The sequence below is a fragment of the Ranitomeya variabilis genome, chromosome 1 (genome assembly GCF_051348905.1).
Source record: "Ranitomeya variabilis isolate aRanVar5 chromosome 1, aRanVar5.hap1, whole genome shotgun sequence".
NCBI classification, from domain to species: domain Eukaryota; kingdom Metazoa; phylum Chordata; class Amphibia; order Anura; family Dendrobatidae; genus Ranitomeya; species Ranitomeya variabilis.
In genome coordinates this window covers 336,888,826-336,906,914 of record NC_135232.1, presented here as the reverse complement: position 1 = coordinate 336,906,914, position 18,089 = coordinate 336,888,826, and the positions used below count along the sequence as shown (strand labels likewise).

Here is an 18,089-nt window from a genome sequence, read left to right as displayed (position 1 = left end):
CGTGAACACTTATGGACTCGTCCATCAAGAGTTATCTTATGGCTACGTGTCAACACTCCCTGTTGGCTGCTGTTACCATGTGTATTGGACATTTTTCTTCATATATGATGCACAATTTTGTTTTTGGGGCGTTTTATTATAGGGATACATATATTGTAGGATGTATAATAACTTTTTGTATTTTTTGTGTTTTTTTGAGTTCTTTTGTTTTTTTGTATTATATATACATTCTATATAGTCCGTTGGTGCATACCGCTATACCTGTAGGATTTTCTATCTGTATAAATTGATTTTTCGGTGTATGGCTATAGTTATGCATTGATGATTGTTGTTGTATTCTCTATTATACCCCTGTTTTCGTTTCTTTTGTATTTTCTTATTGTTTATATATTTTTGCATTTTCCTTTTTGTTTGCCCCTTTCCAATATGGCATCCTTGCATGTATTGTGCTTATGCGCATGCGCCTGCTGCTCTGCGATGTGAGCGCTCCTGCTTACCGTCCAGCGTGTGGTCACGTGGGGCCCTGCGTGTTCCTGCTGCTGGCGGTTATGTTGGATGCTGCTTGTGCCGCCGATACGCAGGTGCGACAAGTTCTGACATTCACTGCCTTGTTATGGCGATATATAAAGCACACCCTGCTGATGATTTGTTCACCCCCTGAGGAAGGAGCGTTCTTTTTGGCTCCGAAACGCGCGTTGGGGTTCGGCCCAGCTGTTCCACTCTCACACCGGCACTGCAGTCTAGGTATGTAGCTATGTTGGCATGGTGATTGGTTCCGGTATTGTATATTGCATTTGCCCATGGTATAAATATTTATGTATAAGCATTGTCTTGTAATTTACATGGGCATCTGCACTCTATAACCTGGTGCAATACTGCACTTCTGCTAGTGACTTGGCTGTGAGTGGTCACCTGGTGCCACGTTGTGGCCTGGACGTGGTGTTCATGGGTGCCTCTCTCCCTCATGTTTTTTACCTGTTCATGTCTGGTCTTTTAAAATAGTTATTTAATAAAATTATTGTTATAGGATCTTCATGGCTGTTTTTCTTCTGTTGTTTTTGCTGACTCCTCTGCACAGCCCAGTGTCCGACTCTAGTGCTGCCTCGTCTGCACAGCCCAGTGTGCGACTCCTCTAGTGCTGCCTCGTCTGCACAGCCCAGTGTCCGACTCCTCTAGTGCTGACTCCTCTGCACAGCCCAGTGTCCGACTCCTCTAGTGCTGCCTCGTCTGCGCAGCCCAGTGTCCGACTCCTCTAGTGCTGCCTCGTCTGCACAGCCCAGTGTCCGACTCCTCTAGTGCTGCCTCGTCTGCACAGCCCAGTGTGACTCCTCTAGTGCTGCCTCGTCTGCACAGCCCAGTGTCCGACTCCTCTAGTGCTGCCTCGTCTGCACAGCCCAGTGTCCGACTCCTCTAGTGCTGCCTCGTCTGCACAGCCCAGTGTCCGACTCCTCTAGTGCTGCCTCGTCTGCACAGCCCAGTGTCCGACTCCTCTAGTGCTGCCTCGTCTGCACAGCCCAGTGTCCGACTCCTCTAGTGCTGCCTCCTCTGCACAGCACAGCGTCCGACTCCTCTAGTGCTGCCTCGTCTGCACAGCCCAGTGTCCGACTCCTCTATGCTGCCTCGTCTGCACAGCCCAGTGTCCGACTCCTCTAGTGCTGCCTCCTCTGCACAGCACAGCGTCCGACTCCTCTAGTGCTGCCTCGTCTGCACAGCCCAGTGTCCGACTCCTCTAGTGCTGCCTCGTCTGCACAGCACAGTGTAAGACTCCTGTAGTGCTGCCTCCTCTGCGCAGCCCAGTGTCCGACTCCTCTAGTGCTGCCTCCTCTGCACAGCCGTGTCTGACTCCTCTAGTGCTGCCTCCTCTGCACAGCACTGTGTCAGACTCCTCTAGTGCCCCCTCCTCTGTACAGCACAGCGTCCGACTCCTCTAGTGCTGCCTCCTCTGCACAGCGTCTGACTCCTCTAGTGCTGCCTCCTCTGCACAGCACTGTGTCCGACTCTAGTGCTGCCTTGTCTGCACAGCCCAGTGTCCGACTCCTCTAGTGCTGCCTCCTCTGCACAACCCAGTGTCTGACTCCTCTAGTGCTGCCTCATCTGCACAGCCCAGTGTCCGACTCCTCTAGTGCTGCCTCGTCTGCACAGCAGTATAAGACTCCTCTAGTGCTGCCTCCTCTGCACAGCCGTGTCTGACTCCTCTACTGATGCCTCGTCTGCACAGCACAGAGTCCGACTCCTCTAGTGCTGCTTCCTCTGCACAGCACTGTGTCACACTCCTCTAGTGCCGCCTCCTCTGCACAACACAGCGTCCGACTCTAGTGCTGCCTCCTCTGCACAGCAGTGTGACTCTAGTGCTGCCTCCTCAGCACAGCACTGTGTCCGACTCCTCTAGTGCTGCCTCATCTGCACAGCAGTGTCTGACTCCTCTAGTGCTGCCTCCTCAGCACAGCACTGTGTCCGACTCCTCTAGTGCTGCCTCATCTGCACAGCAGTGTCTGACTCCTCTAGTGCTACCTCCTCTGCACAGCACTGTCTGTGTCCGACTCCTCTAGTGCTGCCTCCTCTGTCTGCACAGCGCCTGCCTCCTCTAGTGCCTGACGCCTCTGCACACAGTAGTGTCCGACTCCAACTGCATCTCCTCAGTCACAGCCGGTATAATAATATAATTCGCAATCGCTCTTCCAACCAATAGAATAGACACCGTCTCCTACTGCACAGGATCGCCCACTAATAAGAAGCGGGAAAATGACACGTGACTGGTCTTAGTCGGCACTCGGCACTGTAAAAGGCGCGCAGTGAGTCGTGTGGGAGATGTAGTTAGCGCTGTGGTGACTGCACGGTTCTGCTGCCCGTCCGTCCTGAGGTAGCTGGAGCTCTCGCTGAAGGTGTGTTCCACAGCTGTATAGTGCAGCTGAGATAGTCCGTGTGGAATATTGGGCATATGGTGCAGGTCACCCCTTCAGTGCAGCGCAGTGAAAGCTATATACATGGCACTTTACGTAGCATCCTCTGTCCACGGCTTCAGGCACTGTGTGAGGCGGGGGTGTACAGGGGCCCATGACGTCTGTGCCGTGGAGGGTGAATAATGGAGACGATACAGACATGCCCTCATGGTTTTTATTTATTTTTGAAAATGCATTAGTAAGTTCACATTCTATGGATTTCCCCAGGAAAAAGCACTATACAATTAGAAACAGTAGCACTGGTGGGAATTTAAAAGGAACCTATCCACAGGATTGTGCACAGTAACCTACAGACAGTGTCAGGTTGGCGTAGTTATCCTGATTACAATGATTCCTTGGTTGATGAAATCTGTCTTGTGGTTGTTGTGTAATCTTTAGTTCTAGTTTTGAGTTAATGATATGCTCGTGCTTCGGGGCGGCCTGTGGGTGCGTCTATCACTGATAGATTCTACTGTTCTGGTGTGGCCTGCGCCATTTTGCGGAGAGACTTTTTTCTGGATACGTGTACATCACCAAATAAAAATTCCGTGGACATGTATGTGATCATGCTGCAGCGCAGGCGCCGCTGCCTGCTGAATGTGAACATATTTGTTTTCAAAACATTCATTATGTAAACTGGGGGGTAGGTCAGTGAGGGATCAGTGACCTATACAGATGAATATGTAAACAGCCCCACAAAAAGACCCCTACCCACAGGACGCCCGGAGCACGAGAATCTCATTGAGGCTCGGACAAGTGCTATGCGATAAAAAATCGCATAGCACTCGGACCAATGTTAATCTATAGGGCAGCTCCCATCATCCATTGTTTTCTCGGCCGTATTATACGTGTGAGAGAAATCGCAGCATGCTGCGATTTGCACCATATATCGGCAAAGAAGCGTCAATGAAAGTCTATGGGTGCGAGAAACTCGCACACCACACGGACCATCAATGTGACTTGCGAGAAATACGCATCAGTGTCCTTTAGAAAAGCTGGCAATTCAGTGCGGTGTACAGTAAAATCACACTGACAGCTTACAATAGAATAGAGAAAATAAATGTTTACACATAGTATAGATGTGTGTGTGTGTGTGTGTGTGTACACACACACACACACACACACACACACACACACACACACACACACACACACACACACACACACACACACACACACACACAGCCTTGCAAAAGTATTCGACCCCCTGAAACTTTGCAACCTTTTCCCACATATCATGCTTCAAACATAAAGATACCAAATGTAAATTTTGGTGAAGAATCGACAACAAAGTGGAACACAATTGTGAAGTTGAACAAAATTTATTGGTTGTTTTACATTTTTGTGGAAATTCAAAAACTGAAAAGTGGGACGTGCAATATTATTCGGCCCCTTTAACTTAATACTTTGTTGCGCCACCTTTTGCTGCGATTAGATGCAAGTTGCTTGGGGTATGTCTCTATTAGTTTTGCACATCGAGAGACTGAAATTCTTGCCCATTCTTCCTTGTCAAACAGCTCGAGCTCAGTGAGGTTTGATGGAGATCGTTTGTGAACAGCAGTTTTCAGCGCTTTCCACAGATTCTCGATTGGATTGAGGTCTGGACTTTGACTTGGCCATTCTAACACCTGAATACATTTATTTGTGATCCATTCCAGTGTAGATTTTGCTTTATGTTTGGGATCATTGTCTTGTTTCTAAAAAAAAAAAAAAAAAAATTGACAATATATGACCGCGCTACTCCATACATGTGTGGAGGTCAATGATAGTGTGTGTGTGTGTGTGTGTGTGTGTGTGTGGGGGGGGGGGGTAATGGTGAAGGTGAAAAATTTGTAAAGGAAAAGAAACTTACTGCGATTATGTGCAGAATTAAGGAGAAGGAAAAAGAAATCCTTAAAAAGATGAAAAAATTCACACGAGATAACATTATGTTGGATAATATACCAACAACCATTCTCCTGGACCAACACGAAACATACAACACCAGTGTAACATCCAGGCTTATTACACTGGATTAACTCAATTGTACTCCCACACAGAACTCCATAAACATATCTACAGCCTTTTCAACATACAGTAACTCAACACAATACACACCAGTTTCCACACGTACTACTAATTGTCATGTACGCATGAATTCCCCGCAAGTGTCAGAACTTCCCTACGTTTCACCTACTAATGAGGGTGCAGGAAATTCCCCCATTCCGGACTCTCCTAATTTGGAAACTATCGAGCTCTCCACTCAAAACCGATTCTCCCAATTATCATTGCTGGCCAAGGAATCTACCAATATAGGGGAATAGCAAGAATCCACTCCTTCCACTAGCAACAATCAGAAACCATCTTCTCATGGGGCAACCATCAAATATGTTCAACCAAATCGGAACCCATTGAGAGCTCAAAATTTATCAAACAAACAAGCGCCAACTTCTAATTACAAAAAGTTCCCACATAAATCTACTGGCAATACCAATGCCAGCACTAGAAACAATATCAAATCTAAAATCCACCCCTCGATCAACCGGGATTTTTTTCGGGTAAGAAGCTCAAAACCAAAAGAGGTAAAAGGGGTGGGAAATTCACCAAAAAGAAAGCAATAATTCTAACAATCAGAAAATCTTCAATCTTAGCTCACATTAGTTAACTCCTAGTGAAGAATCTCTTCTACGTAAAGGCATTAAATTTGCTCCGACCTCTACTGCCAAACCATTTAACCTCTATATAAGTGTTAAAAAAATTTCTTTGCAATTTAGCGCAAGAAAAGTGTTTTCTAAAGAAAAACCATACCAACTCTGGTGCTCAGTATTCTACTCCTAACACAACCACAGCTAACTATATCCACACTAACTTATCATTGCCATCCACCTTTAACCCTATCCAAGAATATTCAAACTCCTTCAAAGCATTTGAATGCATGGTTACAAAGGATATCAAAAAAGCATATAACAGAACTCCAAAATACACCCCTTGTAATTTAAACCCCCAGGAGAAAAAGGCCATAATTGACCTTCAAGAAAACAACAAAATCATAATTCGTCCTGCGGATAAGGGAGGTGGGATCGTGGTGTTGGACAGTACAATGTACCACAGTGAATCACTTAGACTCCTGGGCAATGCCATCACATACACTAAAATCAGTTCAGACCCTACTGCACATTATTTGGCCAAATTAAACACACTAGCCAATGCCGGCAAATCATCAAGGCATCCTTACCAAAAATGAATTTCAATTTATTAATAATAAAACCCCAAGTATGACAATTTTCTACCATATCCCCAAGTTACACAAAAACACAACCAACCCTCCCGGCAGACCAGTTATCTCCGGGATTAATTGCCTAACGGCTAACCTGTCACGATACGTGGACTCACACTTACAGAAATGCATGCCCCTAATTCCAGCATACCTCAAGGATACTTATCATACTTTACAGATTCTGGACAAAATTAAATGGGAACTAGATTTCATCTTAGGCACGCTTGACATAAAATCTTTTTACACGGTCATTGACCATGATAAAGGATGTCAAGCAGCAGATTTATACTTAGGCTATGTTCACACGCTGCGGGTTTTGCTGCGGACCCGCAGCTGTTTTGCAGCTGCGGGTCCGCATCCTTTTTCCATGTAGGTTACAGTACAATGTAACCTAATGGAAAACAAAACCCGCTGTGCCGACGATCCTTTTTTTCTGTGGAAAATCCGCGCGGATTTTCTGCAGAAAAAAAGGAGCATGTCACTTCTTGGTGCAGAATCGCTGCGATTCTGCACCCATAGAAATGCATTGAACCGCTAACTTCCCGCATGGGGCTGTGCCCACGATGCGGGAAGTAAGCGGATAATGTGCCGATGGTTCCCGGGGTGGAGGAGAGGGGAGACTCTCCTCCAGGCCCTGGGAACCATATTTGGGTGTAAAAAAAAGAATTAAAATAAAAAATAATGTTATACTCACCTCACAGCGCTGCCCGCGGCCGTCCGGTCTTCGGTTTGCTGTGCGAGCAAGACCTGTGGTGACGTCGTGGTCACATGACCGTGATGACGCCGCGGTCACATGACCGTGACGTCACGAAGGTCCTTGTCGGCACAGCCGCGTGCAGCGCCGGGGAGATCGCGACGTCAGAGGGTGAGTATAGCCAATTTTTATTATTTTTTACATTACTATTGATGCTGCATATTGCTGCATATGCAGCATCAATAGTACAGCAGTAATCCCGCAGCGGAAACCGCGGAACAAACCGCGATAAATCTGCAGGGATAACCGCAGCGGTTTTGCCCTGCAGATTTTCAATTCCGCTGCGGGATTAACCCGCAGAGGAACCCGCAGCGTGTGAACGTGGCCTTACATTTATTGGAACCGTACAAAGAACCGCAAATTAAATTCATCATAAAAAGTATTGAATTCATACTAAAGCACAATTATTTCAAGTATGGCGACCAACACTACCTCCAAACGCATGGGACCGCGATGGGTACGCGTTTCGCGCCCAGCTACGCAAACATCTATGTAGGCAAATGGGAACATGACCACATCTATGTAAAAGGCAAATTACGAGCAGGACTGGTACTGTGGCGTCGGTTCATAGATGACATCCTTTTTATTTGGAATGGCCCCTTGACAACCTTAGAATCTTTCATCTCCAACTTGAACAACAATAACTACAGGTTGGAATTCACACCCACCATCGGCAGAACCAATGTCAATTTTTTGGACCTATCCATCTATGTAGAAAACGACAGACTGGCTACAAAATGTTACTGTAAAGATATTGATTTGAACAGTTTCATACACATAACCAGCTGTCATCTACCTATCTGGCTCACGTCCATTCCTAAGGGAAAATTCATGCGTATTAGACAAAATTTTACAAATAATAGAGACTACCAGAAAGAGACTGACCAACTAATAGAAAAATTTGCAGCAAAGGGGTATGACCCACCAGCCCTAAAGAAATCTAGACTAGAGATTGCCAACATCACCAGAAAATCCATGATACATAAAACAGCAGTAAACCCTAACCCCCCCACCCTACAAGAACAAATATCCTGATTACCAATCATAACTCAGTTTCACTCCAATTATAGAAAATTCAAAAATATAATGAACAAACACTGGCCAATTCTGCAGGGTGACAAATATATTGGTAATCTATTACCACACCAACCCAAATTTGTATGTACTAAAGCCCAAAATTTAGGTTTAATACTCTCCCCAACAACAAAACCACTAATAAAAATCACAACACCAAACAACTACTATCCAAAACTACGGGCTTTATATCATGTGGCAAATGCCTGAGCTGCCTACGCACTAAATGTGGTAGAAAAATCCACACTTCTTTCTACAATGCGGATGGCACCCAACAATATCACATTAAATCAACTATTACTTGTGAATCCATGGGAGTCATCTACATCATGATATGCCCATGCAACAAAATCTACGTGGGTCGCACCAAAGACGTTTGAGGGTAAAGAACATTTAGACAATATCAGGAAAGGATTTAAAGGTCAACCTCTGTCGCGAAATTTCCGTGAAAACCTTAACAACTCATGTTCAGGGATCATCTTTTATGGCATCCAACTAGCCCCTCAAAATTGGGGGGGGGGGGGGCGATTAGTCTAAAGTAATGTCTAAGGCAGAATCCAAATGGATTTTCACTGTAGACACTCTGGCACCTAAAGGGTTAAATGAGGAAATAGAGCTCTACGCATTTTAAATAAAAATAAAACAGGTAAGATAGGTCCTTTTTCCCATGCCTAGGTAACATATACTATTCGGTTGATGCATTATTCAGTAATACCATAACCCTGTGCTATTACAAACCCAGATCTGGGGACTATTAATGCAATTTGTCCCTAATACTGAATAGAATTCGCAAAAGAAAACCATTATATAGCCCCTATTACAAAGAAATTGTATTTTATCATTTTATTTTTTTATCATTTTATCATTTCATTATCTTATCCATATGGCAATATAGTGTTAGGACCGAGGATTAACCCCTCTAAAGCCCCCTATATATGCACATGATATTAATCTAACAAATAAGGTTATGCATTTTAGCATCCTATATTTTTATGAAGGTAAATACACACATAGTACTATTTTTATTTTTAATACTATCTCGTGACAGCTTCTCATTTTAATCACCCGTCACAACATGCCACAATATGTTTTATACGTTTTAACCGCATAGAAATAAAGTTTTTGATTTTATAGTGGCTAGTTTTTTTTAAAACTTAAGACTGCTTCCGCTGCCCACGTCGAGCATTTTTTACACAGTATACGTCGGGCCGACGCAGCGCGACGGCCCCGTACCGACGCTAGTGTGAAAGCAGCCTAATGCGGACGCCTTCTGCAGCACAACGGTTAGTTATGTGGACACAGGCACACCGCTCGCCTCCTCTGCATCCAGGCTCCACACAGTGAGTACCGCATAGAAGCCCGATTAAGTATAACAGGTCTCTGCTTTTGAATCCTGTTATTTCCACTCAGGGCAGAACCACTTACCGTATTTTTCGCTTTGTAAGACGCTCCGGATTATAAGACGCACCCCAAATTTTGAGGAGAAAAATAGGAAAAAACTTTTTTTAATAAATTGAGGGGGCTTCTTATAATCCATGCGTCTTATTGCTTACCAGGGGTTGTGGCTGCGGTGGATCAGGGTCCCAGGGTCATTGCTGGAGGCAGGAGTGGAGCATTGCTGCAGGCTGGGATGATGGGGTCTGCAGGGGGGCTTCGGTGCTGCATGGGGGCTGCTGTGCTGCAGGCTGGGATGAGGGGTGCTGCAGGGGGCTCTGGTGCTGCAGGGGGCTCTGGTGCTGCAGGGGGCTCTGGTGCTGCAGGGGGCTCTGGTGCTGCAGGGCTGTCTCCAGGGCTGTCTCCGGTGCTGCGGGGGGCTCTGGCAACATTTTGTGAAAGACCAGAGCCCCCAGCAGTTCGTCCATGCGTTCCTGTATGACTGACTCCGGGAAAATGGCCGCCGGAATCTCGAGAGATGAGATCTCAGTGCTGAAATCTCATCTCCCGAGATTCCGGCGGCCATTTTCCAGGAGTTAGTCATACTAGAACGCATGGACGAACTGCCGGGGGGCTCTGGTCTTTCACAAAATGTTGCCAGAGCCCCCCGCAGCACCGGAGCCTCCAGCATCACCCGGGGCAGCAGCGGACAACCCCGGCAGTGGCGGCGGGTGACAGCGGCGGCGGGCGACAGCGGCGGCGGGCGGTAGCAGCGGCGGACACCCCCTCATCCCAGCCTGTAATGGTAAGCGGTATATCCGCTTTGTTAGACGCACCCACATTTCCCCCCCAAATTTGGGGGAAATAAAGTGCGTCTTACAAAGCGTAAAATACGGTAATCACTGAGTTCACTATACTCCGAACAGCTAAGTCATAGCGACTACATGTTATGCTAACAAGACATCATACCTCCCTTTGAATGGCAGCATACTAACGCAGCATCAACGGATTAACTACCAACCTATCTATCTACACCAATTCTTTAAGGGGTCACACTACCTCACGGCACTCCAGTAAGTACAATTACAGACATACCACCACTATTTACTGCATATTAAAAGTTTTATTGTTAATATCAAAAACTCCCTTTGCTTATAGGGCACACTAGACCTTACTCCACCAAATGCTGGGACCATCACCTTCTTAAACCCAGGTTCTTTTCATCAGAACCATTATTTTGACATAATCGCAGTAAGTTTCTTTTCCTTTACAAATTTTTCACCTTCACCATTACCCCCCTACTACCATTGTCCTCCACACATGTATGGAGTAGCGCGGTGATATATTGTCGATTTTTATTATTATTTTTTTTTTTAGGCTTTGCTTTTCAGCAGGCACACACAGAACCTGCTCTAATCACCAGCAGCTCTCTTTACTAATCTCACCCTTGGGCCAGTCCTTTGCAAAGTGCCATTGTTTACATTTATACCAATAAATTTCGTTCAACTTCACAATTGTGTTCCACTTGTTGATTCTTCACCAAAAATTTACATTTGGCACCGTTATGTTTGAAGCATGATATGTGTGAAAAGGTTGAAAAGTTCTAGGTGGCTGAATACTTTCGCAAGGCACTGTTTGTGTGTGTGTGTGTATGTATGTATGTATGTATATATGTGTATATATATATATATATATATATATATATATATATATATATTATTATTATTATTATTATTATTATTATTATTTTTTTTTTATTATTTTTTTCATAGAGAGTTAGATAGCCGAATAGCCGGTAATTCAATTGTCAGCTTATGCTAAATCATTACCGAACCCGACAGGATATGAGACTTGGTTTACATACAGTAAACCATTGCATATCTGTTAGATTTTTATATGTCCCTTACCAATAATGTTAGTAGTGTGAGTGTAAAATTTGGGAGCTGTAGGTGTTAAAGGATTAATTAATGGAAAAAACTGGCTTGGGCTCCCGTGCAATTTTCTCCGCCAGAGAGGGAAAGCCAGTGACTGAGGGCAGATGTTAATAGCCCAGAGAGGGACCATGGTTATTGGACCCCCCCCCTCCCCCGGCTAAAAACATCTGCCCCCCATCTGTAAGATGCGCCTTTTCCGGCACTTAGCCTCTCTTCCCACTGCCCTGTAGCATTGGCATATGGGGTAATAAGGAGTTAATGTCATCTTGTTATTGTAAGGTTTTATATTGGTATTGGATTAATAATGGATAGGTGTCTTATTGACGCCTCTCCATTATTAACTAGGCTTAATGTCACCTTACAATAGCAAGGTGACATTAACCCCTTATTACTCCACTAGATGGTGGCCCGATTCTAATGCATCGGGTATTCTAGAATATGTATGTATATAGCAGCCACATAGTACATAGCACAGGCCATGTAGTATATAGGAGCCATGTAGTATATAGCAGACAAATAGTACGTGGCCTGTGCTATATACTATGTGGCTGCTATATACATATTCTAGAATACCCGATGCGTTAATACAGGCCACGCAGTATATAACACAGCCCAAGTACTATATAACACAACCCACGCAGTATATAATACAGGCGACGTAGTATATAACACAGGCCATGCAGTATATAACACGGCACGTAGTATATAGCACAGCCCATGTAGTATATCACACTGCCCATGTAGTATATAGCACAGCCCCCGCAGTATATCACACAGCCCACGTAGTATATAGCACAGCCCCCGCAGTATATCACACAGCCCACGCAGTATATCACACAGCCCACGTAGTATATCACACTGCCCATGTAGTATATAGCACAGCCCCCGCAGTATATCACACAGCCCACGCAGTATTTAGCAGTGTGGGCACCATATCCCTGTTAAAAAAAATAATTAAAATAAAGAATAGTGATATACTCACCTGCCGGGATCCACCGAAGCTCCGGCAATGCGCGCTCGGCTGCCGCCATCTACCGTTCCCAGGATGGATTGCGAAATTACCCAGAAGACTTAGCGGTCTCGTGAGACCGCTAAGTCTTCTGGGTAATTTTGCAATGCATCTCTGGGAACGGAAGATGGCGGCAGCCGCGCGCGGCTCGGCGGACTACGGAGGGTGAGAATAGCAGGTTTTTTTTATTTTTAACATTTCATTTTTTTACTATTGATGCTGCATAGGCATCATCAATAGTAAAAAGTTGGGGACACACAGGGTTAATAGCAGCGATAACGGAGCGCGTTACCCGTGGCATAACGCGGTCCGCTACCGCTGACATTAACCCTGTGTTAGCGGTGACCGGAGGGGAGTATGCGGGCGCCGGGCACTGACTGCAGGTGAGTAGGGAGGGACTAATCGGACTGTGCCCGTCGCTGATTGGTCGCGGCAGCCATAACAGGCAGCTGGCGAGACCAATCAGCGACACGGGATTTCCGTTACTGAAGTTGAGGACAGAAAGACGGAAGTACCCCTTAGACAATTATATATAGAGATATGCCAATGCTACAGGGCAGTGGGGAAAAAAGAGGCTGAGTGCCGTAATAGGCTCATCTTACAGATGTGCCTTTTCTCGGGTGACTGGGGGCAGATGTTTTTAGCCAGGGGGGTCCAATAACCATGGTCCCTCTCTGGGCTATTAATATCTGCCCTCAGTCACTGGTTTTCCCTCTCTGGCGGAGAAAATTACGCTGGAGCCCATGCCAGTTTTTTCCGTGAATTCTTTAATTTAACACCTACAGCTCCCAAATTTTACACACTCACACTACTAACATTAGTGCGGGACATATAAAAATGTAATGGACGCTGTATGTAAGCCATGTCTCATATCCTGTCTGGTTCTGTAATGATTTAGTAAAAACCGACAATTGAATTGCCGGCTATTCGGCTATCTAGCTCTATGCGGTGGCGGTCTGATTTACTGCGCCTGCACGAATTACGCGCAGGTGCAGTGAATCATTCGGCTGATCCCGGTGGCAGATGCGCGACTTGTCTACAGGCAGAGGAAGCCGGTCACATTTAAGGGATTTTCCCACGAACGAAAGTTCATTTTAAAAATTGACTGTGTCTGACCATGTATACCACATCTCCTGGGCAGGGGAGGAAGCAAAAGATAATATTGACATAACAGCAGGGGATCACAGTGGATTCCTTTTGTGAGGTAAAATATATCACTGGTTAACCCCTTTCTGCCAGCTGATGGGATAGTACGTCATCTGGCAGACTCCCCCTCCTCAAAGCCGCGACATATCAGGTGTTTTCAACAGCTGACATGTGTGCGCAAGGGGCGCGAGCGGAATCCACTCTTCCTCCAGATTCTGGGACCTTGATTTCCAAGGTCTGGTGTGACGTGTCAAAATGCCAGAATTACTTTTATTTGGTCACCACGACATTGCATTAGAATGCAATAATATAATAATAATAATAATTTTTATTTATATAGCGCCAACATATTCCGCAGCGCTTTACAAATTATAGAGGGGACTTGTACAGACATTAGACATTACAGCATGACAGAAATCACAGTTCAAAATAGATACCAGGAGGAATGAGGGCCCTCCTCGCAAGCTTACAAACTATGAGGAAAAGGGGAGACACGAGAGGTGGATGGTAACAATTGCTTTAGTTATTTGGACCAGCCATAGTGTAAGGCTCGGGTGTTCATGTAAAGCTGCATGAACCAGTTAACTGCCTAAGTATGTAGCAGTACAGACACAGGCTATTAACTGCATAAAGTGTATGAGAACATGATGCGAGGAACTGGAGTATGTTTTTTTTTTTTTTTTTTAAATAGGCCAATGCAATAACTGGAAAACAAAAGATCGTATCTGCACCAAAATGGTATCATTAAAAACGTTAGCTTGGCGCACAAAAAATAAGCCCTCACGCAACCTGAGATCACGAAAAATGGAGACTCTACGAGTATCGGAAAATGGCGCTTTTTTTTTTACAAATTTTGAAAGAAAATTTCACCATTTACGGTAGATAAAAAAGATCCCAGACACATTTGGTGTCTATGAACTCGTAATGACCTGGAGAATCATAATGGCAGGTCAGTTTTAGCATTTAGAGAACATAGTTAAAAAGCAAAACAAAAAAGAATTGTGGAATTGCACTTTTTTTTTTGCAATTTCATCTCACGTGGAATTTTTTTCCCGTTTTCCACTACATGATATGTTAAAACAAATGCTGACGTTCAAAAGTACAACTCGTGCTGTAAAAAACAAGCCCTCACTTGGCCATATTGACCAGAAAATAAAAAAGTTATGGCTCTTGGAAGAAGGGGAGGAAAAAACTAAAATGCGAAAATACCTTCGGGGATTAAGGGTTTAATAGTGTTTGGGGACATGACAAGTTAGCTTTAAGGCTGGAATCACACCAGCATATGGGATGGATGCGATATGCTAATGATTCTTGGCTCCAGCTCTGCTGGGAGCCTGAGCTGAGTGTCATTCTACTGTGCTCCGCATGAGAGAATCAGCACAGGTGTGAAGGAGAGGAAGAATGTAATGGCCTGACTTGCCACATATCGGACTGCACTGGGATGCAGTCTGATGTTTCACTCGCACTCATACACTTGTATGGGTGCGAGTGAGCCGAGTCTTGCTGCTAATCACGGCATGCTGCGATTGCTTTCCTAATGCTAAATTGGCATGCCCCATAGTATAACACTGGGCAGAGTGCTATGCACTGTTTTATTGCATAGCTCTCTACCGTGTTATATGGTAGTGTGATCCTGGTTTAAGACTGGCTCTTTGTGCCAAATATAACCCTTTACAATCATGGTGATTTATTTGTTTATTTAATGTTCTTGCAATTTTTGTTTCAGTTTAGCCCACAAAAACTTTTGTATTATGTGAAAAATTTCTTGCATATTTAAAATTATGATCAATCAGAAATTCTATTTTTTTTTTTTTTTTTTTTAAGGTATGGACTGGTTTCACTGTAATGTGTGCCACATGCGTCAGGAAACAGCTTATTACATCACTAGCTGTGGACATATTCTATGCAAAACATGCATTACACAAGGTGTGTTCCATATATTTCATAACTACGTCGCTTGAAGAACACTTGTAGCAAAATATATACTTTGAGGGTATGTGCACACACTGCGGATTTTGCTACGGATTGGCCGCTGCGGATTCGCAGCAGTTTTCCATAAGTTTACAGTACCATATAAGCCTATGGAAAACCAGATCTGCATTGCACATGCTGCGGAAAAAAACGCACGGAAACGCTGCTTTGTTTATTCCACAGCATGTTAATTCTTTGTCTGGATTCTGCAGCGGTTTACACCTGCTCCATAATAGGAATCCGCAGGTGTAAACCGCAGGTGAAATCCGCACCAAAACCGTGGTAAATCCGCAGTAAATCCGCAGTGCGGATTTCCTGCGGATTTACCAAAATCAGTGCGGAAAAATTTGCACACCTTTCCACAACGTGTTCACATATCCTTAGGGTATGTGCCCACGTTGCAGATTCGGAAAATCCGCAGTGCAAAACCACTGCGGTTTTCACTGCGGATTTTCTCGCGGTTTCTTCTGCGGGTTTTCAACTGCACTTTCCTATTGGTGCATGTTGAAAACCGCTGCGGAATCTGCAGAAAGAAGTGACATGCTGCGGAAAATAATCCGCTGCGTTTCCGCGCGGAATTTTCCTCAGCATGTGCACAGCGTTTTTTTCCCCATTGGTTTACTTGCTACTGTAAACTTTTGGAAAACTGCTGCGGATCCGCAGCGTCAAATCCGCTGCGGATCCGCAGCAAAATCCGCAGCGTGTGCACATGGCCTTAAGATTTAGTATCATCCCCACAGCACCTGGGTTTAGACTGATCTCACTGACTGACTTTACCATGGCTGCTGCTCTGATTCAGGCCAGTCTCACACGTCCAGATAATTCTGGTACCGGAAAAATCGGTACCGGAGTTATCCGTGTCCGTGTGTCCGTGAGCTCACGTAGGTCATCCGTGTGGCACACGTGCGGCAGCCGTGTGCCGCCTGGGTACCACACGGACCGTGCAGGAGAGACAGCGCTACAGTAAGCACTGTCCCCCCAGCATGGTGCTGAAGCCGCCATTCATCCGTTCTCTCCAGCGTTCGCTGTGGAGAAGGGATGAAAAATCTTTTTTTGGGGGGGTTTAAAATAAACTTTCGGGCATCCTCCCCCCTACCACCCCCTGTGCGCCCGGCCGCCGGCATTAAAATACTTACCCGGCTCCCTCGCTGCTTCCTGTCAGCGCCGCAGCTTCTTCCTGTATGAGCAGTCACGTGGTGCCGCTCATTACAGTTGATGAATATGCGGCTCCACCTCCCATAGGGGTGGAGCTGCATATTCATCACTGTTATGGGCGGCACCACGTGACCGCTCATACAGGAGAAGCTGCGGGGCGGAGAGCAAGCGTCGAGGGAGCCGGGTAAGTATTTTAATGCCGGCGGCCGGGCGCACAGGGGTTTTTTTAAACACAAAAAAACAAAAAAAAAAAGATTTTTCATCCCTTCTCCCCAGCGAGCGCTGGAGAGAATGGATGAATGGCGGCTTCAGCACCATGCTGGGGGGACAGCGCTTACTGTAAGCGCTGTCTCCAGCACGGCACACGGACTGCACACGGAAAACAACCATGTGCGGTACGTGTTTTACACGGACCCATTGACTTTAATGGGTCCGTGTAATACATGCGCTCCCACGAACACTGACATGTCTCCGTGTTTTCCCAACGGACACACGGTCCGCGAAAACACGCTGACATGTGCAGAGACACATTGATTTTAATGTGTCTACGTGTGTCAGTGTCTCCGGTACGTGAGGAAACTGTCACCTCACGTACCGGAGCCACTGACGTGTGAAACCGGCCTCATAGTAACACAGGCTGAATGGTGGAGGAATAAGCCAATAGCTTAAAATTGAGATTCTGTCAAGGGGAGCGGATGTGTAGTGCAGCCTGCGGGCCACTATTTCCAGCACTTCGGTTTCCAGGTTCTGCCAACCACACAGGACCAGCTAAAGGGCCAGATGTGCCCATGGGGCCGCATTTTGCCCAGGTCTGGTTTAGAAGATATGGTATACAAGCAGTTTATAAATAACAGATAGCACATGAATGGCGTCCGAGTGCTGTCTCAATTTTCTAACGAACCTATAGACTTACATTGGCGAATTTGATCTGATACTTGGATTAATATCGGTCAACCGTCCATGCATTTTTGCGGACCACTCACTTTCAGCAAAAGACCAACAATGTGAAAAACTCCATAGACATATTTACGAGTGCTTTCTCTGAAATACACAGAACGTGTATGAGAAAAACTGATGTCTAAATAAGCCTTTGTGTAAAGGATGAAACATGCTCCAAATCACAAATTATGCCCTTATGCAAGACCTCATTCACACGTCCATATGTAAACAGTATGTGAAAAAATAGTACCCGAGTCATCAAGTGTTTTGGATCAGTGTATCATTGGTGTTTTTCATCAATGATTAAATAAATGAATTACAAAGCTTCTATCATTTGCAATGTAAAATACGCACAGCAAACGGATGGTATATGGATGTCATTCATGTGCTGAATGTGTTTTCATGGACCCATAGACTTGTATTGGCTCTTTTCATCCATGATACTGGAAAATAACGTTCATGTCTCTGTGAGTTTTGCACCAACACCAGGTGTGTGAAAACAAATGGACATGTGAAAAGTACCATAGATTATAATAGG

The 18,089-nt window shown here is 45.2% G+C and overlaps 1 protein-coding gene across 4 annotated transcripts in view; it reads left to right on the top strand.

Moving 5' to 3' along the window:
• Positions 1-2,771: 2,771 nt before the first annotated feature.
• RNF212B (ring finger protein 212B) overlaps positions 2,772-18,089 on the top strand; it is a 471,927-nt gene continuing 456,609 nt past the window's right edge. For all 4 annotated transcript variants that reach the window (XR_013224222.1, XM_077299403.1, XM_077299400.1 and 1 more), the window contains exons 1-2: positions 2,772-2,882; positions 15,311-15,412. Coding sequence is in view for 3 of the 4 variants with exons in the window: in XM_077299403.1 (XP_077155518.1) it covers positions 15,313-15,412 (100 nt within the window). In the remaining variant the exon portion in view is untranslated. The remainder of the gene's footprint in view (positions 2,883-15,310; positions 15,413-18,089) is intronic.